Source organism: Chelonia mydas, chromosome 9 (assembly GCF_015237465.2).
Source record: "Chelonia mydas isolate rCheMyd1 chromosome 9, rCheMyd1.pri.v2, whole genome shotgun sequence".
NCBI lineage: Eukaryota > Metazoa > Chordata > Testudines > Cheloniidae > Chelonia > Chelonia mydas.
This window is the reverse complement of record NC_057855.1, coordinates 47,527,782-47,551,673: the sequence shown is the minus strand read 5'-3', so window position 1 is coordinate 47,551,673 and position 23,892 is coordinate 47,527,782. Positions and strand designations below refer to the sequence as shown.

General features: G+C 43.0%; 1 protein-coding gene across 4 annotated transcripts in view; it reads right to left on the bottom strand.

Moving 5' to 3' along the window:
• STAG1 (stromal antigen 1) overlaps window positions 1–23,892 on the bottom strand; it is a 365,202-nt gene that overhangs the window by 281,578 nt on the left and 59,732 nt on the right. For 3 of the 4 annotated variants that reach the window (XM_037909148.2, XM_037909146.2, XM_043521994.1), the window contains 2 exons: window positions 14,565–14,705; window positions 7,090–7,192 (listed from right to left, as the gene is read on the bottom strand). In XM_037909148.2, coding sequence (XP_037765076.1) covers window positions 7,090–7,192; window positions 14,565–14,593 — 132 coding nt within the window. In that variant the 5' untranslated portion in view covers window positions 14,594–14,705. Of the gene's footprint in view, window positions 1–7,000; window positions 7,193–14,564; window positions 14,706–23,892 lie in introns of those variants that run through there. The other variant, XM_037909149.2, reaches the window with a different exon arrangement.

Below are 23,892 nucleotides of genomic sequence, written 5' to 3'. Positions count from 1 at the left end.
GGTCTCGATTAGAGTCGAACTGCGGTGCCACTCCTGCTGCTGCTGCCAGGTTGCTGCTCACCGAGGCGCTCGGTGCTGGTTCTTGGCACGCCGCAGGATGCTGAGGGCTGAGAGCCACCTCCATGACGAGCTGCTTTAAACAAAAATCCCGCTCCTCCTTAGTCTGGGGACGAAACCCTTTACAGATCCTGCACTTCTCTGCTTGATGAGCCTCCCCGAAACACTTCAAGAGTCATGGGGGTCACCCATTGGCATGGGCTTAGAGCAGGAACCGCAGGGCTTGAATCCTTGAGCTTTGGGCATGAGACCAAGAGAAGAATCGGGGAGGAAGGGCAACCCCCTCCCCCCAACCCCACTAACACGAAGTAAACCAACTACAACTAACAACAACAACTATAAACTATTAACTATTAGATAAACACTAGGGAGAGTGGAGAGCAAGTGAAGCAGGACTCCACAGTTCCAGCAACTGTCAAGGGTGGTAAGAAGGAACTGAGGAGGCACTGGGTAGGCTGGGGTATATATCGAGCGCCATGAAGGTGCCACTCCAGGGAGCTCTACAGCCGACCCATAAGGTATTGCTGGGGTAAAACTCTCCAACGGCTGTGTATGCAGCGTGCGCACATCTAACTGGAATTGATATGAGGAAGCACTCAAAGAAGAAGATTTATTCTGTAGAAAGTCTCCTGGTGTGACTATTTGCCTTGAAACATAGAAAAACATTCTGTTCATCCAGGCCTCGATAGAGGCTCCACCAGGGGTTTACTGATGCTGAGTAGGTTGTGCCTAGACTTCCACAAAGCATAGAATGAAGCATTAAGGGTCATAGTCTATGGTTTGTTAAATCCATTTGGCATGGTTGAACATAGCAGCAACATGTGGACTTCAAATGGCCAGATATGCCCAGCAGAGAATTCCCTCTGCACAGGGAAACTCTCACCTGGAAAAAAGCCTGGGCAGGCTGAAGAACTGACTTCTGTGCCAGCCTTCTCCATACCCCTGGCATAAGAGGAAGAAACGGTGAGTCAGATGCGTGCCAGCGGGTGGGCTAGGAGAAAGGAGGAGGAGCAAGGCAGAGTAGAGCACAACTGTGCCTCATACCCCATGGTTTAAGGTCACTGAGGGACCTTACACCAGTGGCATACATTAGGGCTGTTTGTTCCTCAGAACTCTAACTTAAATTGAGGCTAGGCGGCATAGGATCAGGAAGTTGCGAGCATATGGACTCGAGATGCCAGCCCCGACCCTACAAGAGATAGGAAGGAAGTTCCTCCCATTTCTTATGAGAACATTATTCAGACATATACAGAAAAAGCACTGCCAATGGGACTATGTTTGCATATTAGACTACCAAGCTAGTTAACCAAAAGCAGCTCCATGTCAAGACTGTGGAGTACTGAGAAACTGATCTATTGCGTACTATGTGTCTTGAGGCTTTTTTCACAAAACAATTAGACAAGGCCCAAGATGGACTTTATTTGGTCCCCAAGTGGCGGGTGTTTTGAAGTGGCATTAAGGAGTTACACTGTAAGTTAAACTATGAACCTGAGTTGTCCTGGATTTGTGCTGGACTGCTGATTCTGTGGACAAAGCTTTTACCAAGAGGTTAAATAGGTAATGAAAGATATGAGTCCCTCCTATGTGCGACTTGGTACTAGGATCTTCATCAGTTTCAGAAACATCCGAGCGGCAAGTGAGAGACTCAGTGGCAAAGTCTTAATTTGCAAACATTGATTCTGGATAGCAAACTGGAGAAAATATTGATTGGCAGGAGTTAATGGGGACACAGAGAAAGACTTCTCTTAGATCAGCTGAACAATGGATATCACGAGGGGGCAATTTCCAAAATATGGAGAGCTAACATTTCCATCCAAATTGTGCTTTCCATATCTGCAGATCCAAAGACAAGAAAATGAGTAATGGGTGGAAGCCTCCAGTTTTGTTTTGTTTGTTTTTAGTGATAACACAGAATTTGAAGTATAAACCTGCTCCTCTCTCTTCTGCTGATGGATATAGTAAGTTCTGAATTGAGTCCAGTATGACTTACTACTTCTCTGGGTGGGGAAAAAGGAATGCAATAGGAGGAGAACACTGAAAATCTTTATGATATCCCTTTTTGATCATTTCTAAAGCCTACGTGGCTGTACTTGTCCAAGCATGAACATTTTTTTTCACCCTGACCCCTGAAAATCTTGGGCCAGCTGGCTCAGCATCCTCACCACCACCCTCCCACAAGAAGAGCCCTTTTCACGACTGCTGGAGAAACACTTTCAGTGCCACAGGAATAGAGGGATTAAAGAACATGCAGCTCTGTCTGCATTAGAAGCACATGGAATTAAGGCGGGTTGTTCTGTAACTGCTCCTAGGTTCTCTGGCTGAGTTTTCTGGACTTACTTCATTGAGGAATCCTTCAAGGTTTTAATGAGGGATTAGCAGAGTAGTTTTGTGCCATCAGTATTGCTGGGATGAAGTTTTCTCTAGGGGAGATATCTGTATCCCAAATTATCAGCTATATATTTCTGTGATCTAGAGCGAAGACAACTCTGTCCAAAAATACAATGCCGCCACAGGCTTTAATGTACAAGATAGCTAACAACATGAGGTCTGGAAAACATGCCTTACAATGAGAGACTTAAGGAGTACAACATATTTAGTTTATCAGAGAAAACATTAAGAGGGATTTTGATCATGGTATACGAATATTTATATGAAGAGAAGTTATTTATTATTAGAGCATTCTAATCTAGCAGACAAAAGCATAAGATAATCCAATGGCAAAAACAGAAGTTAAAAAATTCAAACTGAAAATAAGGTGCAAATTTTTAACTGTGACAGTATTTACCCACAGGAACAGATTACCACGGAATAGGGTAGATTCTCCATCACTTGGAGTATTTAAATGAAGATCTGAAGTCTTTCTAGGAAATACACACTAGCTCAACCACAGGTTATTGGGTCTCATGCAGTAAACACTGGGTGAAGCTTTCCTGTGGCTTGTGATATTCACGGAATCCCATTATATGGTCATGGTTCACTCTGGGCTTAAAATCTATTAATTTATGAAAAGCTATTTTATAAGATTTGAGTTTTTAATTTGATTTTGCCTTTAGTTCTCAACTAGTTATTCCCTTCTGTATTTGAATCAAGAAGAGCATAGAGAATTAATGGGGAGATCACAGATCCTGTTGTAACTGATGCATTGTTAAAAATACTATGTTGAGGGCCTCTTAGCTGGATAGAACCATACAGGGTCCACTTTTTTTCTCAAGCCTTTTAAGGATCAGAAAAACTACTTTTTCATTTCTTTCAACTGCATTTAGAGGGAGGTCTTTCTTGAACTGAATGAATAAAAGATTATTATTTGATCTCCAGATTGGTATGTAACAGCTCAGCCATCCAGGTCATCTCCCTCCAAAGGAGATTTCTATATCTGATTCAGATTAATTGGAAAAGAAAAAAATATGTCCCTGCAGCCAAAATTCAAGAACATAGGAATTGCTATACTGGATCAGGTCTGTGGCCCATCTAGTCCGGTATCCTGTCTCGGTCAGTGGCCAGCACCAGCTTTTTCAGAGGAAGGTGCTTAAACAGATGAATCTCAAGTAGGAAGGTTATTTTACCTCTCTATTTGGCACTGGTGCAACCACTGCTGGAATACCGTTTCCAGCTCTGGTGCCCACAATTCAGGAAAGACGTTGATAAACTGAAGACGGTTCAGAGAAGAGCCACAAGAATGATTAAAGGATTACAATAGACTTAAGGAGCTCAAGCTATTTAGCGTAACAAAGAGAAGATTAAAGGATGACTTGATTACAAGTATCTACATGGCAAACAAATATTTAATAACGAGCTCTTCATTCTAGCAGAGAAATGTGTAAATGCATTTGCTGGACATTCAGACTGAAAATAAGGCATAAAGTTTTAACAATGAGAATAATTAACCATTGGAACAACACAATTTTTAAATCAAGACTGGATGTTTTTCTAAAAAGATAAGCTATGAATTATTTTGGGGAAGTTCTATGGCCTGTTTTATACAAGAGATTAGACTAGATGATCATAATTGTCCCTTTTGGCCTTGGAATCTATGAAACTTTGCATTCGGCAGATGTGGGATAATCTGTCACCCATGAAGGTCTCACCCTAACCCCAAATGGAGTGTGGTTGAACTCCGAAGTATGTCGTTTCATATCCTTTTCAAAACTTTAAGCATTAACCATAACAACCGTGGATATTTTTGTTATTTATGTAAATGATCAATCCTTCTTTGAAACTTGCAAGATTCTTTGCCTTAATGGAATCCTGTAGCAAGGAGTTCCACAGTGTAATTAGGTGTTGTGTGAAAAAGTATTTCCTTTTCTTAGTTCTGAATTTCCTCCTTTCAGTTTCATTCACTGTCCCCTTGTTCTTGTGTCACGAGACAGGAAAGAAGAAATACTCCCAATCTACCTTTATTCTTTTTTTCATGTCCCGTTACTTGCCTTTTTCTAACGTAAACAATCCCTATCTCTTCAATCTCTCTTCATGTCAGAGTTTTTCCATGCCTCTAATAAATCACGTTTTTTTTTCTGAACCTTCTCTAATTCTTAAATATCCTTTCTGAGAGGCGACCAGTAGAACAGATAATATTACAGTAGGCTGGACTGTCGATTTATAAAACAATTGACTTAGTTGTTGTGATAAACCCAGAAAAATGAATCGGGCTTATTGCTTTTTGATGTTGACCTTCTTTGTGGTATACTCCTCAGATGAGGAGGAGCAGCAGCAGCTGCAGCAGCAGCTTGGGTCTTTTGGTTTGGGTAGGAAGAGGCCACCGAAACAGATGAGCGCTCTGACAAATACAAGGAAGATCTGCAGGCAGTGGTTTTGGGAAGGGACAATGAAGGGAACCTTCCACGTCTGATTTGGATGGTGCCCTTGGACAGGAGAGTTCTTGTTCAGCCTCTCAAAAGAGAAATTCAACTATTTCCATCTCAAACTTAAGAGAGAAGCCATGGAGGATCAATGGAACTTGCCCTTAGGTGGCAATCAGAGGGAAAAAACACAGGAGTTTGGAGAGATAAAGAGTAGAAAGTCTCTTGGCTTGCAGGTGCTGGTCCTAAGGATCACCACTGAAAACGGGGTGTTGTCTCACCAGTACATTTAAAGCATTTTCTCCTTCTGTCATTGGCCATCTGAGAAATTTTCTACATCTCACTGAGGTAGGAGGCTGCCTGTGTGTGTTTAAAAAAAAGCTCTCCTGGGCCACTATGAAGAGGCCATACTTCCAGACTTCAGTGAGCAGGAAAACTGCTATAGAGAGCAGTCTTCTGAAGTGCAGCTGAGCCTCTGCTGTGCTGACCACAAGAAGGAAATGCCACTGGATCAAGGATTTTCCCCCAGGCTGCCCTTAGAATCCCTTCTAAAGAGTTCCATATATATTTTTAGGAATTATGGGAAGGAGAGAAGAAATAAAAAACCTACAAAAAACGCTCTCAGAAAGAGCACTGAGAGGAAACTGCTGCTTTCTAGCACATGGACACTCAGCTGAGGACTCACAAGGAAACAATACAAATGTGACAGCAAGATCAGCTGGAAAGCTTAAGACAAAAAATAATTGAAGTGGTTTCTGGATGCAAGACAGATACTCAGCATTCATGACCAGACCAGTGTGAGAAGCTCCCTGTACCCATGAGAGAAGTCAGGTTCTGGAACATTCTTCAATAGGCATAGTGGTAGCATACAACCTAACTGGTTTTAAGATGGATCTTGATAAACTGCTGTTCATAAATTTATGACAGGGTTGCCTGCGATAGCAAGGGACTGAACTCAATGACTCAGGAGGTCCATTCCAGTCCTATGCTTCCAACAGATTCTGAAACATTTGCAAAACGGATCTGGTAAGCTGGAAGTCCTTCAGTGGATAGAGCTGTTAACTACAAACCTAACATACCAATAGATAATTAAGGATTAAAATTCTACAGGAAAACAATGTAATTTTCCTACTGTACATGTACTTGGGTGGATTTTCAAATCTTTATAATCATCTTTTAGAACCAGATATTCTAAAACACCAGATATGTTCTATATACTTACATGATCGCTTATAACATATATTCCATTAACCTACTCTAGCTGAGCTGATACCAGAACAGTCATGAGGAAGAAACAAATTGGCAAATAGACAAAAATATTAAAAGCTCACAAAAAATTATGTAAAACTCTTACAAAAAATCTTATTACATACTGTGTAATTCTGATTATACAATCAAACATTAATATTAATACGTGTGATGACTGACAATCTACCTAGAGTGAACAGCTTGATAAAACATAGCCTCCACAGTTATATATGCCTGCTGAGGAAGTTACTTCTCTTATGAATAAATATCTTATAAACATAAAAAGGGTTACTTACTAGTTACTGTAAGTTTTTGAATTGCCTAGGTACATTCCCATTCATGATGTGGTAATGTACAAAGGCCCCTGAAGAAGAACCTTCTGTTAGTAAATACCTATACAGCAGATACCAAATCTAGCGATAACTATATTATACTAAAGAACAAAGCTCCTTATCTGGATTCAGGACACAAAATATGTTCATTTATCTTAATCTTTTAACCTACATGAACAGATCTTCCTAGGGAACAACTAAACATTATATTAAAAGCGTGAGCATACTTTCCAGTTCACAAGAAATTAAAAGCCACTTAAAGATGACTCAAGTATCGTTTCACAACATTTAAGTGAAGTATCCATTACAAATTTTAATAGTAGAAAGAAGTTATGGTTAATAAAACTACTCTCATGCCTGGGAAGAATATTATAGGACAAATAACAAAATGTAAAATTTTAATATGTATGTATGTAAAGGAAAAAATATTAATGGCTATTACCAGCTTATCTTTTAAATTAGATGCTATACTTCTATTTCAGCAAACAATTTTTTCAAATCAGTCTGACATGTATTATGCACTATAAATCTTCATATAGTTTGACAAATTGTTCATTGCAAACCTACAATGTGATCACTAAGAGGACAGGATGGGAGAACAATCTGCAGTCAAGTTTAAATTGATGCACAACAACACAAAACTAAACACCACATACTGGAGGCCTGCCAGGACGGCCCCTTTTTCTCTTTCCTTTGACTTCTGTTTCTTCAAGCTCACTGCCAGCATCTGAATGTGCAGTAGTTTCATTTGTTGAATCCCTAGGGAAAAAATACTAGTTAAATTAAAATTATTTAAAACAAGTTATTAATTTATAATTGACACTGATTAAATATTTAGGTATAGTATAGAATAAAACAAATTATCCTTTAAAAGCTTTGTGCAGCATTCACTCTGCAAATTCAAACACTGCTATGTATGGAGGAATGCTAAACTATGTAAGTTTTATGAAGTTAGAAATTACACTGTATCCTCTCAGACCTGAAGACTCATTTAAATAACTGGCTCTTTTAAAGTGAAATTCTACTTTGAAAATTGACTACATTAAACAGCACCTTCTTAACAGATCCATTCATGTGTGTACTCAGTAGTATCAGCTTGTGCTCATGACCAAAATAAGATTTTACTACTATTTACTCGTTAGCCCTGAGAGCCAATACAGATATCAGGTAAGCAAGCTGGATTCTATTCTAGCTCTCACTTCATTAAAGTGGTTATGTAAATTCCAACTAAAGACCAAATTCTAACCTCAACTGCACTCAAAGACAATGGGATTGCACAGTGCAAATAAGGGCAGGATTTATCCTGAAGAATCTTTATTGCAGGTGATGATGCACAAATCAGAGAGACAGTCAGATTGATTTTCTCATCCCAGGTTGAGATTGTGATTCTGGGACTTAGGAAAACCATTTCACTTGTACAATGAGCAAATCTGATCTGTAAGTCACTGAGACACTAAGGGTATGTCTACTCTAGAAGTAGAAGTCAACCTACAGTAGGTCAACATAGAGCAACCACAGTAATTACTGCATGTCCACACTACCGTCTCCTTAGGTCGGTGATGCGCATCCTCATTGAGGAGTGCTTCCACTGACCTAAGAAGGGCAGCATGGGGCACTGAGAGCCCAGTCTCTCCACTCCACCGGCAACTCCCTGCCGGGAGTCCAGCTGCCCCACAGGCTCTCAGTGGGCTGCCCCCCCCCCCCCACACACACACACACCGATCCCCAGGAAGAATGGGGGAAGCCGCCCGGAGCTTTCTCACCCCCATAGACTGAGGTTCAGTTGCCTCTGTTTCTTGGCTCCACTCCCGCTCCAAGAGCTGGGCAGCCTTATCAATTTCACATCTCATCCAGCCATGAAATTAACAAGACTGCCCAGCGCCCAGCAGGGTCTGAAGCTTCTCACCCTGACTCCCGGCAGCTCCAAAGCCGCCAGGGCTTCTCACCTCGGCTCTCAGCTGGGAGCAGGGTCCAGCTGCCCAGCTCTCCAGGAAGCAGCTGGGCTCCTTCCATGAAATTGACAAGACAGCCAACAGTCGACGGAAGGGACGCAGTGTCTACACAGACCCTGGGTCACCCTAGCTACACCAACATGAGCCTAACACCTCTTGTGGAGGTGGAGTTATTATGTCAATGTAGTAGGTATGACAAAGTCAAGCCGGACAGGCTGCAAGAGGGTGCTGGAAGGCAGATATGTTAACCCTAGAATGTTAAAGGCCCTCTTCCCTACTAGCTGAGAAGGGGCTACCTTAGGTCAATTAGAGACACCTGAATCCAATTAAGGGCTGCCTGAGATCTTTTAAAACCCTCTCCTCTGGTGAGAGAAAGGGGGAAGAGAGAGAGACAAGCTCCTGTCAGGCTAGTGGCAGCAGGAAAATAACCTACGCCAGGGTGAGAGGCTGTGCTCCTTCCTATAGGGGAAACAGACAAACCTGAGCGCCTGCTAGAGGAAAGACTGACACCCCAGGGCAATCAACAGGACGACACCCTGCACCAGCAAGGAGGCGGCGAAAGGTATACCCCTGGGGTGTTTGTGTTTATGAGGCAGTTTCCTTTTTGTTTGGTGGAGGATCACCCCATAGGCCGACCCTGAAAATACAACCAAAGGAGCACAGAAGAGGGAAGGCAAACTCTGCCCTAAATGAGGCTGATTACCCCAGGCCCACCATCACCAGAGGAAGAAGTGCTAAGTCCGGAGAGATGAAGGAGGTGTCCTGCCACATAGGGAATGTACATCAGCTGGAAGAAGGCTGTAGTGTAGACACTGACATAATTAGGTTGACATAAACTGCCTTATGTCAACCTAGTTAATTAGTGGAGACCAGCCCTAAGTGTGGAAGCCCACAGTGTCACTTTTTAGAGCAGGACCACACTTTAAATAGTAAAATTGCTACCCAAAAATGTCCTTTCTTCTGGAAGTCAGGTCCACGGGTCCTACAATGGCTCTTCAACCAGAGGATTGCTACTTGAAGAACCCCAGACCAGTCACTCATCCCCTGGAGTACTGGGTTCTGCCCCTGAAGATCTCATAAATGAGATTATTTCTCAAGATGACATGAATGAATTTATTTTAACTTTCACTTGTATTACCAATAAACTAATTCAACAATATCTCTATGGGTCAAAGACCACTTGTGGCAGAGCACCAGATCCACCTTTCAGAATTATCAGGATCTCATTTTTATCTCACATTAATGAAAATCATGGGTAACTCCTCTGAAGTCAAGGGAGTTACACTGGTATAAATTAGGTGTGAAGGGAAAATCAGGCCAATTTAGCTAAGATTATACAGTCTTAAACACAAACAAGTGTGGATCAGTTCTGTGGATCTGGCACCATCCTCCTTCAGGGCCAGGTCCACAGATCCTCCAATGTGATTTTATCAAAAATGTTCCGTAAATTTGGGTGGGAACATCACTAATAAAATAGAACAAACATTTAACTATATGAACATCATAGTTACGGTTGTGTCAGAATCTCCCCTTGAGACTTTTGTAATTCTGTTCTCACCTAAATATTTTTGGAGAAAAGTAATGGATATTATAAATCTGAATATGTCTGAATTTTCTAAAGTGTATTTGAGTTCCAAGATTTTGTAGTTGTCAAATATCAGAGTATTTAAAAATCTGAAAAAAGTGATTTTCTGAAAGGGTGTCACTTTTTTTTTTGGAACACTTTTGTTGTTGTGAAAATACACGCAGAAAGAATTCTTTATTCTCAGAAAAAGAAAAACCATGCAAAGAAAAAATGATTAACAATTAACTACTTTACTTAATTGAGTGGTGTCAAACCAGTTTGCAGCAGTACAGCAAAAGTGGCATTGATGATTATGTCTATAATAACAGGTTTCAGAGTAGCAGCGTGTTAGTCTGTATTCGCAAAAAGAAAAGGAGTACTAGTGGCACCTTAGAGACTAACCAATTTATTTGAGCATAAGCTGAAGTGAGCTGTAGCTCACGAAAGCTTATGCTCAAATAAATTGGTTAGTCTCTAAGGTGCCACTAGTACTCCTTTTCTTTATGTCTATAATACTGGCAATGGTTATTATGTAGCTAACTGACTTATTCAAAGCAGCCACCATTTGCTGTGACCAAACGTGACTGAAGCCATACACCGCCTAAGGGAACCACCATTTGCATGTGGAAGTGACGCTGCCCTTTGTAAAGATGCCTACCATCTAATATTGTTTCCAATAGGACTAAAGCCAGGATGGCCTCAGAGAAGATGACCAGCCCGGTGCTCACAAAAATGGACAGAAAACTATTAGGAGATGGGGTCCAGGAGACTGTGGGAGGAAGGAAGGAAGGTCCCCAGTAGTTTCCCCTTACCTTTGCCACAGCATGCCTCCAGATCTCCTAATCTCCAAAAATTTCCCCTAGCCTCAACAAATCCTATAGCACTCCTAGCTCTAGGGTGCATGGTCACATTTTTTGACATATAAAGCATAAGCGTAACTCCACTAGTCAATAAGTGTTACATGTCCCCTTTTTACCCAATCAACAGGAGGTGTAAGTCTGCTACAGCCCTAAACCAAATGCTTGGCTCTTTGCTGAAGATCTGGAGAGTCTCTGTTCAATCCCTGATATGTCAGACAAGATAGAGACCATCACATTAGTATGGTGGGTGTGGAAGGAACAACTGAATAATTTACAATCCTCCCCCCTCTACTCTTTATAGGAAGCAAAGCACTCTCTTAATCTGTCTGATAGACCCACTCCTCAATCACCTTTCTTGGATAGCAAGATACTTTTGGTTTGCAGGGATCCTCATCAGAAGAAGTTCACCACATGACACTGTCAGTCTAATGAGGCAGGTGAGTCCTCCTGCAAAGGGGGCAGCAGTGAGGGCTCAAGGAGGACTCCAATGGTGCACATGGTCAGGTGGGAAGATGTGCTCCCCACAGCCTCCCTTCCATCTGATGTAGTGGGGACATGACATAAAGAACAGCCTCCACTCCTTGGCAAGGGCAGCCTGTCATATGTAACATACATAGCACCTCAGAGCCTGGGAGTCTCTGTCAAAGCCACAGACCTCCCACAAGAGCAGGAGAGCCCCCAGCACTGAGGTCCCTAGCTCCTGTATGCTGTGAACCCAGGCCCACTCATGGGAAGCAGCAGCCAGGATTCCCAGGGTACAGGAGCTATGAGCTCCAGTGCTAGAGGTTCCCTAGCTTCTTTCAAAGCTCTGTGGCTTCAAGAGAGGCTCCTCTACTCTGAAGAGCCTTGAATGGCTTGGCAGAGCAGATGCTACATAGGACAGGTTCTCCCATAATGGTACAGGCATTGTTGAGCTGGAGTAAGATTTAGGCCACGAGAGAAGAATGCACAAAGTGCCTTAACCTGCCATCTCATAAGTCAAACAAGAAGTGGGGCATCTTCTATAACCTCACCCTTACCTACATCTTTCCATAAAATTGGGATGGGATAAGTAGGGGAACTGGAGGGCATTCACCTCCTCCATCCCACAACAGGTCCTGCAGATTCACAGGGAAAAGTCTTTTCTCAGGTGAACATTACCTACCTCATTAGCCCTGCAATAATGATGTGACAACTGATACACAGAGATATTTCTGTACCCATTCCTGCCCTCCTCAACCCATTCCTACCCTCCTCACTTGACTCTCTGCTTTCTCCACTATCATAAACATCTGTGCTCCAGTCATTTTCCTCACACCATAAGGAAAAGTGAGGAGAGCCATCCCTTCTCCACTTTTCCATGTGTCCCCAATAGCCTCCTACACCTCCTCTATTAGAAATGCCACATTAGCATAAACAGAAACTTAATTTTAAGCCAGTTAAGGTTGGGTAAGTGCAAACCCTTGGTGACAAGTTAATGGTCATAAGGAAATGCCAGGTTATTGGACAGCTCTTAACTGTATCAGACTCCTCACACAGCAGGTTTCTACTAAGAACAACAGACTACACAAATCATCAAGAAACTCCCTTCTGCCTCAAACAGATAAAAAAACATACTACACAACACTTTACACTGCAAACCAAACCTTAGCGATAACCTCACATTTTTGCTGTGAACACACACCACACCCTTAACTTGTGCATCTACGTCAATAATGGACTTTTGCTAATGTTGCTGAGGTTGTTAAAGTTTTGCCAGGGGTAAATGCGGTACTTGCTACCATCAGACCAAGTCACCTGGAAAAGCACTAAAGGAGGGTGTGCCCTTCCTCGAATGCCTGAGACACTGCCTGGAATCTCTGGAAGGGTCAGACAGGTCAAAGAAAGAGAAATGAACTCTGCTTCTCTTTGGGGCTGTTCTGCAGCACCTCAGAAACAGACTAGGAATTCAGGTTGTTGTGTAGCATCTTCTCTGTAGGATTCACAAGAGCACCTGCAGAAGACCTTGCTTTTGGCCTTGGAGTACTCTGAGGCACAGGTGTTTTGCATTCTGAAGAAAGAGACTTCTCTTTGGAAGGAATCCTTCTGAAACAGGGAGTGCCAGCAAAAATACAGGTATTAACCCCATGATGAAAGGTCACAGGGTGAGATGGCTGGGTACGATGGACTAGATGAAATTGAGCCTATGGGGTCTTAATGCCAGCAAAACTATCTGGGTTCTCCCACTCCCAAGCTGCAGGGCAGAAAATCTAAAAGAGGTTCCTACACGACAGAATGGATGGCTCATTTCTTGAGACACAAAGAAGGAAATAGTCATTTGGACATTATTGTGGCCATTGATCCCTAAAAAGCTGCTGAAAGTACCTCCCTTTATTAATGAGGCTTTCATTCCTGAGCCAATGTCTGCCTTGTTATGAAGGATCTGCTTCTCAGGAGGTGCAGCAGTCTGTTCCTGCTATGCTGAGCTTTGTTTGAGTTTCCCCAGGACCACAGTTCAGGTTGGTAGGCTGAAGTGATCTTTTTTGACTGCTTCTTGACAGTCTGCTTGAATGCTGGGGGAAGGGAATTTGCCAGCAGGGCAAGGAAGCCTGAACAGTTACTTCTCTCTTCTACTTGGGCAGAAGGCACCTGGGAACATCAGCGGCAAAAATTCCCGTCTAGTCACTTTAGGAAGAGAAAGATCGTGGCTTCTTTATCCCAAGTGTGCTGTCTGCACACTGAGCTGCGGGAGAGAAAGATGGTTCAAGGTTTCAGCAAATCTTGAAGAGTAGTCCTGCTTAGAAAAGTTAGACAGCCAAGCACAAATATGTCCCAAATGAAATAGAAAAAATTAAAATTCTAGAATATACTTTTAAAAAACTGCTCTTGCTTTGGAGAAGGAAATATGTTGTCCTCCTGCCATTTAAAGATAGGAGAGAACTGGTAGGCAATCCAAGGCTGGAGCCCAGACCTCAGGAAATGACTGAAGAGCTTAGTTTCTGCTTCCAAGCAGCATGTAAGCAGGTGCCTTTCCTAACCTGCTCTCACACACAGTCCACACTACATAAAATCTAAGTTGACCCCTCCATAGGGTTTGATTTTTATTAAAAATATTAACAAGGCAACAAAGTTCTGCCCCAACTTTTACCCAGACTTGGATACTCCCAGAATTGCATCCTTCAATCTGCTCAGCTCACACTCTGGACAGCCACTCCATTCAATCCACTCTACTGCTCTGCACCTTATGTAGGTGGAGATCCATTTGACTCATTTCTTCTTCACAACCAGCTTACATTCCCCAGCAAACATTGTGGGGTGCTTATAGGCAAACACAGCCAGCCTATTATCTAAAGCAGACGCTGAAGATCTTTTGTGAGATATGTAGACCTGGCTATAAAGGAGAATGTACAATTGGAATAATTAACAATTTTGTTGAAAACAAGTGAGGACTAGAATCCAGCTCGTACTTCCACAGCTCTGCTGGCTCTGCAGTGCTATCAGAAATAAGAAATGGTGAAAAATTATTTTGATTATTGATGCAGGAAGAAAAGGAAGAAACATATCTGTTCAGTGAGATGGTGCCACTTTTACATAGTCACTTTTCAAAGTAGACTACTACTTCAGGTGACTTACAGTCCACACAGGAAGTCTGTACCAAAAACATAAATATGCACCTTAATCTCAGTCTCAACCTTAAGCACAAAGCCATCCCTTCCTCCCCAAGAAGTATTCTTCTTCATATTTTTGGTAATGTGAAGAATTCAAATAAAAAAGAAAAATAAATTTAAACTACTCACTGTAACACCGGCAAATCTGAAGTAATCATTTTTGTAGCACAGCACCCTCTATGAAATATTAGAACTACATAGAATTTCTTCTAGTGGTGACGTTACAAGACAACTTCCTGGTAACTATTTTCATTAATCTCAAAGTCCAACCTATAAAATAAAAAGGTGAAAACTTGTTAAAGTCATGATTTCAAAACGGACGTTCAATATATTAAATGAAACATTGTTATAGACTAAAATCTGTTAGCTCTGTATTAAGTTGACTATTTCAATCATATGAAACTCCAAAAATTCAGAATGAATACACCATGGCAACTTGGCAATATCCTTGCATTATCATATATTACATTATATCATTACAACTGGGCCCAGCAACATGCATCTGAACACTAGACAATATGACATTAAGAATTTACATGTATGGCATTTTGTATTCCTAGATATATATTCATGCTGAAGTCACATTAACATAGTTTTGTGTTACATAATATTCGAAGAAAACAAAAAACTAAAGATACAAACAATACAAAATAAATGTAAATATAAGAGCATAGAGTGTGAGGGACTAGTGAACGCACTTTCTATTCAACCCAGGAAAAACGGAACCTATTCAATAGGGTTTAACTTCAACCAAAAGTTAATCCTGAGCTGAAGAAGGCCTTAAGACAAAACTCTTCTTGTTAACATTCCCTTCCTAGAACTCCAGCTGCCTGATTAGACTAGCTAATAAAATGCAGGATGAGAGCATTTTAGATGATTGTTCCCTCTATGCAATCCAAACAGCAGATACAAGAATGTCTAACTGTACTGAAAAGGATTTTAACCATGAAGATTCCAAAAACAGGGCTAAAATCATCCACTTTACACAGAAAGGCAGAACTTGAAATAAAAGAGACAAGTATGCATTCTCACAAGAGGTACCCTCTAGTCTGGAGACTAGGGAGATAATCACATCACAAAGGCGACTTCTACGGAACAACTTTCCAAATTAATGGACTGTGTGAAACTCAGATGGGCTGATCTGTTGATACAGCAGAATATGAGGGATTGCTGTAAAGTTGTTGCATTAGATGTGAGTTTGATAAATAAAGCGTGTGTGCTGTTTTTTAGTATCTGTGGGAAATGAAAGTGAATGCATTCTGGATAAGACTGCAAGTTTGTCACGGAGATCATGGATTTCATGACTTTCTGTGACCTCCGTGACTTCTGTAGCGGCTGCTGCAGCCCCTGGGCCAGCCACACTGGCTGCTGCTGGGGCAGTCTCGGGCCACCCCCCAAACACCAACAGTTTGGGTGTGGGACGGGGCTCAGGGCTGGGGCGCGAAAGGGGGTGAGGACTCTGGGCAGTGCTTACCTTGGGGGTCTCCCCAGAAGCAGCAACATGTCCCTCCCTCAGCTCCTGGCAACACCCTCGCATCTCCCATTGGCCACGGTACCCGGCCAATAGGAGCTGCGGAGTTAGGACCTTAGGGAGGGACATGTTGCCGCTTCTGAGAAGCCAGGTAGGGAGCCTGCAAGTCCCACCAACCCCGCCCAGCACCTGCGGCACCCCCTGGGTTGCTCCCACCTGAGCACCACTGGAGTCCCCCTGGGCTGCCATCCCCGGAGCATTTGTGGGGCCCCCACAAGCACCCACAGCCCTCTCAAGATTTTATCAGGGATATAGTATAAGTCATGGACAGGTCACGGGCCGTGATTTTTTGTTTACTGCTCGTGACCTGTCGATGACTTTTACTAAAACTACTCATGACTAAAACGTAGCCTTAATTATGGAGTGCTGCAGTGTGTTACAGAAAATCTAGCAGTCACTGTGCAGGGGGAAATGAATGCTAGGAACTTTCCCTTAAATATCTTCATTCCATGCCTTTAAAGCTTTGGGTTGATAAGGATCCATCAGGATGCGCCCTAAAGAGTCAATAAAATAAAGCGATTTTTTGCATTAATTTCCTAACTTTTATACTTGGCTGATGTACTTAAGTGGGTTCCACAAGATTAATGACACGGGGAGCTGCACCTGCCTGGGAAACAAAGGTAGAAACTGCATTGATGAAGCTGCTTCTATGATTTGTGTCAAACTTCTTCAACAGCATGAGAAGCTGCAACATGCATTAGGAAGGTTTTTGTCTCCGTGTCATTTTATCACCATTTAAAAGTTACTGAAAGTAGATATACCAGGAGCAACACATCATATTTAATAGCGACGACAACATGCCATAACCTTTCCCACTTCTGGAAAATGGATACAGTCAGAAGTGGCTGCAGCAGCAGCTCTGCCTAGTGTGCTTCCCCATTCCTGTCAGTGCGAAGCACATCTCTCAACCTTCAAACCTACAAATGTGCAACACCAGCAAACAAAATGGGTAACCAATAACAAAATACTTACAACATTTTCTTTCAGCCTCTGCAGTTTGTGTGGATTAAATATAACATTTATCCTTATGAAACTCTGAATTGGCACACATTCATGGTTTTTCACAGCAAAGGCGATTAACCATTGGAACAAACTGCCAAGGGACGTGGTGGATTCTTCATCTTTTGGTGTCTTCAAATCAAAAGATCTATAACCTCTTTCTGGATCATGTGCTTTAGTCAAAACACAAGTTACGCTTTAGTCAAACACAAATTACTGGGCTCAATACAGAAGCAACTGGGTGAATTTTAATGGCCTATGATATGTAGGAGATCCGACGAGATGATCTAATGATCCCTTCTGGCCTGAAATTCTCTAAATCCTTAAAGATAGAGCCTTTCATAGATTTCAGTAGTAGGCAAACACCCGCCACTGTTGCCTTGACCATGGAGGAGCTACTAAGATTACCTTGGTCCTATCATGTCTTCTCTCTCCCAGTACCTTTTGTATCAGTGCAAAGCATACAAACAACAGTCCCCTCCCCCAATTCAGAAGAAACATGAGGACAATGGATAGAATGTTTCTGTCTGGAAATAGGGCACTGCATGTCGGTGAAGAGAACTCTCTCTGGAAACCTTCAAAAGCTGAATATGTTTTGAATTAGTGAATCCTTTACAGAACTTTCATGCAGCTGTGTAAGGTCTCTGCTGAGTTGGTCTGCTTTGTCATTGTCCTTGCCTGCTAAGTTAAGAGCAATTGTTGCACATACACCAGTCCCACGACTGTTTGATTGCCTCCTTGTATAGTTGAGATGCGTGAACTCCTTCCTACATGTTCAGGTAATGACACAGCTGCTGTATTTTCCATGACGACTTGTATTACCTCGTTGTGGATATGGCGTAGAAAATTATTTCAGAGCTACACTGATAGCCCTCAGTTCTAGCATATTTATATGTAGGGCCCTACCAAATACACAGTCATGAATAACGTGTCACGGACAATGAAATCTGGTCGCCCCCCCATGCAATCTGGTCTTTTGTATGTTTTTACCCTATACTACACAGATTTCACTGGAGAGACCAGCGTTTCTCAAATGGGGGGTCTTGACTCATAAGGGAGTTGCGGGGGGGGGTCACCAGATTATTTTCGGGGATGTCACAGTATTGCCACAATTGCTCTTACTTCTGCGCTGACTTCAGAGCTGGGCGGCTGTTGGCCAGGTGCCCAGCTCTGAAGGCAGCACCCTGCCAGCAGCAGCACAGAAGTAAGGGTAGCAATACCATACCATGCCATCCTTACTTGTGCTGCTGCCTTCAGAGCTGGGTGGCCGGATAGTGGCAGCTGCTGACTGAGGGCCCAGCTCTGCAGACAGCAGCGCAAAAGTAAGGGTGGAAATACCATACCATGCCATCCTTACTTCTGTGCTGCTACTGGAGACAGCTCTGCCTTTAGAGCTGGGCTCCCAGCCTGCAGCCGCCGCTCTCCAGCTGCCCTTCTCTAAATGCAGCACAGCTGCCAGCAGCAGCACAGGAGTAAGGATAGCAGTACTGCAACCCCCCCCCCCACACACACACAATAATGTTGCGACACCCCCCACCCCAACTCCTTTTTGGGTCAGGACCCCTACAATCACAATACTGTGAAATTTAAGATTTAAATAGCTGAAATCATTAAATTTTAAAAATTTTAAATCTTATGACCACGAAATTGAACAAAATGGACCATGATTTTGGTAGGGCCCTAGTTATATGTAATGCCTTTTCTCCATAGCTCCAACATTTCCAAATCAATATATAGTCTCCATGCGTTCTCCATCGTTTCTTGGAAGTATCCAAAGTGATCATCAACAAAGGAGTGAGAGGACTGAAAGATACTCCTTTGAGAACATTCTCTGGTTGAGTCCACCACGACAAGGACACTAGAATTGCTTTTGCGAGAGACAATTCTGAACAGGCTAGCCTTTTGCTTGGGTTGAAATTCTGTGCCACTAATGCTGAAAAGGTCTCATTCTGAGTCTGGCATAAAATGTGACATAAATTGCCAAAGCCCCTGAAAGAAAATTATCTTTTGAGAGGAGATTTTGTATCAATATCTGTATGATAGACTGAAATTTTAGAAATCTCGCCATTGGAAGAAAGACTTTGCCTTCTTGAAAGTCAAGATCTGCCCCCTATGAATGCAATTCTTTGTGTAGGAAAGAGGAGATTTTTTTCATATTCATCAAGTCCTAAATTTTCCACAAAAGAGTACACGTAAGGCAGATGTTCTTCATAAGGCCTTCTTTTGTTGAAACTTTGAGAAGCCAATCATCCAAATATAGACAGACAAAAATATCGTAACAATACCATCTCAGACAAGCTGCTAACACAACTAACATTAAAATGGTTGTGCAGCAGAAAAGGCCAAAAGATAGAACCTTGTATTGAAAATTATCCTGGCAGATAGCGAAGTGTAGATGTGTGTGGAGATTTAGTCTTATAGAGATATGGAAATATGCATCCTCCTTTACCTCAAAAGTTGAAAACCAACTTAGAGTCAAAAGGGAATGGTTAATAGACACCAGAGGAAACACATGACTCTAGAACTTCCTGCTATGTGTGTTAAGCTTTCTCATGTCTAATAGCGGATGGAGACCTCCAACTTCCTTTAATATTAGGAAATATCTTGTGCAATACACCCCTTTCTGGACCCCCTTGGAACCTCCTTTATTGCTCCTAATAGAATCAGAGACTGGATTTCTTAATGTGTTCTCGTGGGACAGATCCCTGAAAAGGGAGAGGAAGGGGACTGATAAAGGTTTTCTAATTCAAAGGCAGAGACTTTCTCTATTACTTCCAAAACACAACTGTCCAATGTGACTGAGGTTCAGGTCTGGAGGAATTGAGAAAGCCGGCTTCCAAATGGCGGGGAAGTGGATACACTGTTGATGAGGATTAAGAGCTGCAAACCCATGTCCAACTTGTGACTTGATATTTGACAGAGATGACAAAGTTGAAGAACGCTTTACTTTCATTCATGGCTTGAAAGGTTTCCTTCCATTCAGATACTGCCTTGGATCCAGAGCCTGGTACAGAGACCAATGTCTTATACAGAACTTCTCTCTCCTTGAATCTGAACTTGCCAGGAGCCAAGCCAGGACTCCTGTCCTTAGCATTGGGCACTTTTTCAAATTTGTAACCAACACAACACAGCCAACAGTTCTTGAAGTAGCAAGCCTTGCAGCCTGTTCTGTAGATCTTTCTGAGTTTGTGGAGGGAATGTTGAGCAAACTGAACGCCTTAATAGAGAATGGCCCTCATCCAGGCACACGAGACACTAGGTTGAGCATCAGACACCAGGAAGATCACTTGACAGGATACACACTTTTTTAAATTCTTCAACTCCAACATGGAACTGGAGATGGAACAGAAGAGCTAACTATTATTAATTATAACGAAGGAATTAAGTTATAACTATTAAGCTCTCCTAACTATGATTAGCAATAAAACTAGTACTAAGATCTCTAAACCTGCTTTGAAAACAAATGTGGAGCCAAAGGACCTGGAGAGGTTCACCTCTGTCTTCTGGTGCAGTTGAAAAGAACTGAGGTGGGAGAGTCACACCCCATTTACAGCCTTACATTCAGTAGATTAACAAACACAGAAAGAAGGGCTAGGAGGGGCATCTAACAGGCACTTCTACTAGAATGTTTCCACTCTCTAGCCTGAACCAACTGGTGCATCCCCTGAATGGGAATATGCAGAGGACACTCAAAAAAGAACGGACAGTTTTACAGGATTAAGTATGAAAATGAACAATACAACTGACACAGCATGCATTTTGTTATTTTGATAGGCCTTTTCCCTCCACTCTGGGACTCAGAACCATGCAGGAGTGAGCCCTCCCCAACCAGGGTCACCAGGGCCCACGCATTCCCACCCCTCCCCTTTCAGCCACATGGGTTTGGAAATGAAAAACTCCTAGGAGGAGCCAGCCAGATATTCAGCTGGCAGCAGGAAACTTTTAGATTTTGAGTTTGTATCACACCTAGCACAATGGGCCCTGATCTCCGTTGGTCATGAGGCACTACTGAAACAGTACTACTAACAATACATTTTTTATGCTGCTCCAAAGCAGTAAAAAAATGATTTATCTAACCATAATTTTTTCTTCTCTGAAGTGGTATCTGATGCTCTGTGATCCATTACAACTCATTTATTCCTCCTCAACTTCCAAGCCAGAGACTCCAGCCCCCTTTTTTATTTTAAACATTCCTTTCAAGTTTCATAATGTGCTCCCAGCAAGGGGAGCTGTTCAGAGAACTGAAGCCCGTCACCAGTCCAAGCTGAGAAGGGGAATTATCAATTTTGATTAATAAACATTAAAAGATTAGCTACCTACTTATTCATTTCTTATACAGTAAAGTTAGATCCCAATAGGAAAGAATTCTAAGGTTTTTCCCTCCCTGTAAAAATGCTCCATAAGGAAAAACAAAATGAGATATTTCCCCTCCAACTGGCACTTAATGCAAAAATTGGCAATGTCCTGGGTAGTGTCTCAGGCTTGGTCTACACTAGAAAGTTAGGTCGACATAAGCTGTGTTAGTTCGACTGAATAACGGATGTGTCTACACTACTGAGTCCTTTCCACCGACTTAAGAGGCTTGTAAAGTCGACTTCTGTACTCGACCTCCGCGAGAGGCGTAGCATTTGATTTGACATCCACAGGTCAACATGGGGCTAGTGTAGACACTGCATTGGGTAATTCGAATGAATTGGCCTCCAGAAGGTGTCCCACAGCACTCTGCTGTGACCGCTCTGGAGAGTGCTTTCAATTCCACTGCACGTCAGCCAGGTACACAGGAAACAGCCACTCCCTTGTGAAAGCCCCAGGTACTTTTGAATTTTCATTTCCTGTTTGCTCACCGTGGAGAGCTCACCAACACATGATCATGGAGACACAAGGCCACAAACGCACTCCAGCATGGAATACGCAGCAGGTGGTGGATCTTATTGCTGTGTGGGGAGAACAGTCTGTGCAGGCAGAGCTCCGATTCAGCAGAAGAAACACTGACATCTATGCCAAAATCATGCAGGGCATGAAGGAGAAGGGCTACACCAGGGATACACTGCAGTGTCACATGAAAATAAAGGAGCTTCAGCAAGTGTATTAGAAGACAAGGGAGGCGAACAATCATTCTTCCCCACAGACATAGCACTTTTATGGCGAGCTGCATTAAATTCTCGGCAGCGACCCCACCACTACCCCAAAGTGCTCCGTAGATACCCCCAGGAGCACCAGGCGACGGCGAGCAATGAGGATCACATTGTTGATGAGGAAGAGGAGGAGCAGAATGTGTGGCAAGTAATCAGATGATCCATTCTACCCAACAGCCAAGAACTATCTTTAACCCTGGAGCCCACGCCTTCACAGGACCAGCTGGCGGCAGAGCGTGATGCCAGGAAAGGCAGCTCTGGTGAGTTTACACTTCCAATCAAACCGTAGGGGTTACATGCTGTTATTTTTAATGTTTATTCTGAACAAAAAAGTAGGTGCAGTGGGTATCGGTGGCCACTCCAGCTCTGCAGAGGGTGCTCTCTGAAAAAGACTGTTTATGTGCATGTGAGTGACCCTGAAGTTCTCCATGGAGATCTCTAGGAAGCTTTCATGGAGGTACTCTGCAATCCTTTGCAGAAGGTTTTTGGGAAGGGCTGCCTTATTTCATCCACCACGGCAGGACACTTTCCCGCGCCACTCCAGTATTAACTCTGCTGGCATCATTGCAGCACATAGCATTGCAGTATAAGGACGAGGTCTGTACCCAAACACTTGCAGCATCTGCTCCCTTGCCACCTCTGTTACCCCAAGGAGAGTGATATCGCATATGGTCACCTAGGGGAAAGAGGGGAAGTTTTCAATGCTAACCCTTAAACCACAAACAATTCAACAAGTAATCTGCCCCTGTTTTGTGAAATTTGAGTCTCACAACCACGCTTTCCCAAACGTGCCATGGTTGTGGTTGGAAAGGATCACTGAGCATTGCAACCAGCTTTTTAAAAAAAGAGGGGTGGCTTCCTGTTTGTCTCCCTTCCCTCCCCAAACCCATGTCGCTTTTGTAAAAAACGAACTATTTGGGGGGGCTTTACACTAGTGCCTGTCCTCAAGCACCATACAGGTTGCTAGGGGAAAGGGTGCTTTTTGGAAGTTCCAACCAGTGATCCCAAGGATGCCTTCACAAAAGCTGTAGCACAAGACCTCTCACCCATGCCTCGTGGTCTTACTCACCATGGCTGGAGCAGCAATCCGACTCTTGCAGTAGCCAGCAGTTGTGATTACGCTACAGCTTGCAGTGAAGTGCATTGAGGGGTACGTTTTTTTTATAAAAAGGATTAACCTTGCACCAGAAGCAATGTATACACTGTCAATGCTACCCTTGTGCTTTGTATTGCATCTGAAACCTTATCAGTCGGTGCATCCTCCACACCGGGACAGAGACTTTCCCAGATTAGAAGGTGGAAAAAGACGATTCGGGAGGACATGTTCAATGAGTTAATGCGCGCCTCCGAGAGTGACAAGACAGAGCTCAGAGCATGGAGGATTACACTGTCCGAGAACCTGGACATGGACAGGGAGGACAGGAGAGCATGCAGGGAACAAAGAGTATGCCACACAGGAAGAGATGCTGCGGATTATGAAGGAGCAATCAGACACATTGAGGCGTCTGGTTGAGGTTCAAGAATGGCACCTGGATGCTAGAGTAGCTCTGCAGCCTATACTGAACCTACTGCCATCATTGCCAAGTTCCACATACTCCTCCCCCAACCACCTCCAGAGGAGGGTACAAGGACCAGAAGGCACCCATTCCCACACCTTTGATCGTTATTGCAGTGCATCTGTAAGCAAGCTGTCCTTTTTTCTCCCCCCCCACCCCCCTCCGGCATTATCAGCCCTTTTGACTCAGGTTATCTTACTTTTCTTTGCTGTCTCTGTGTGTTTGTGTGCATAATA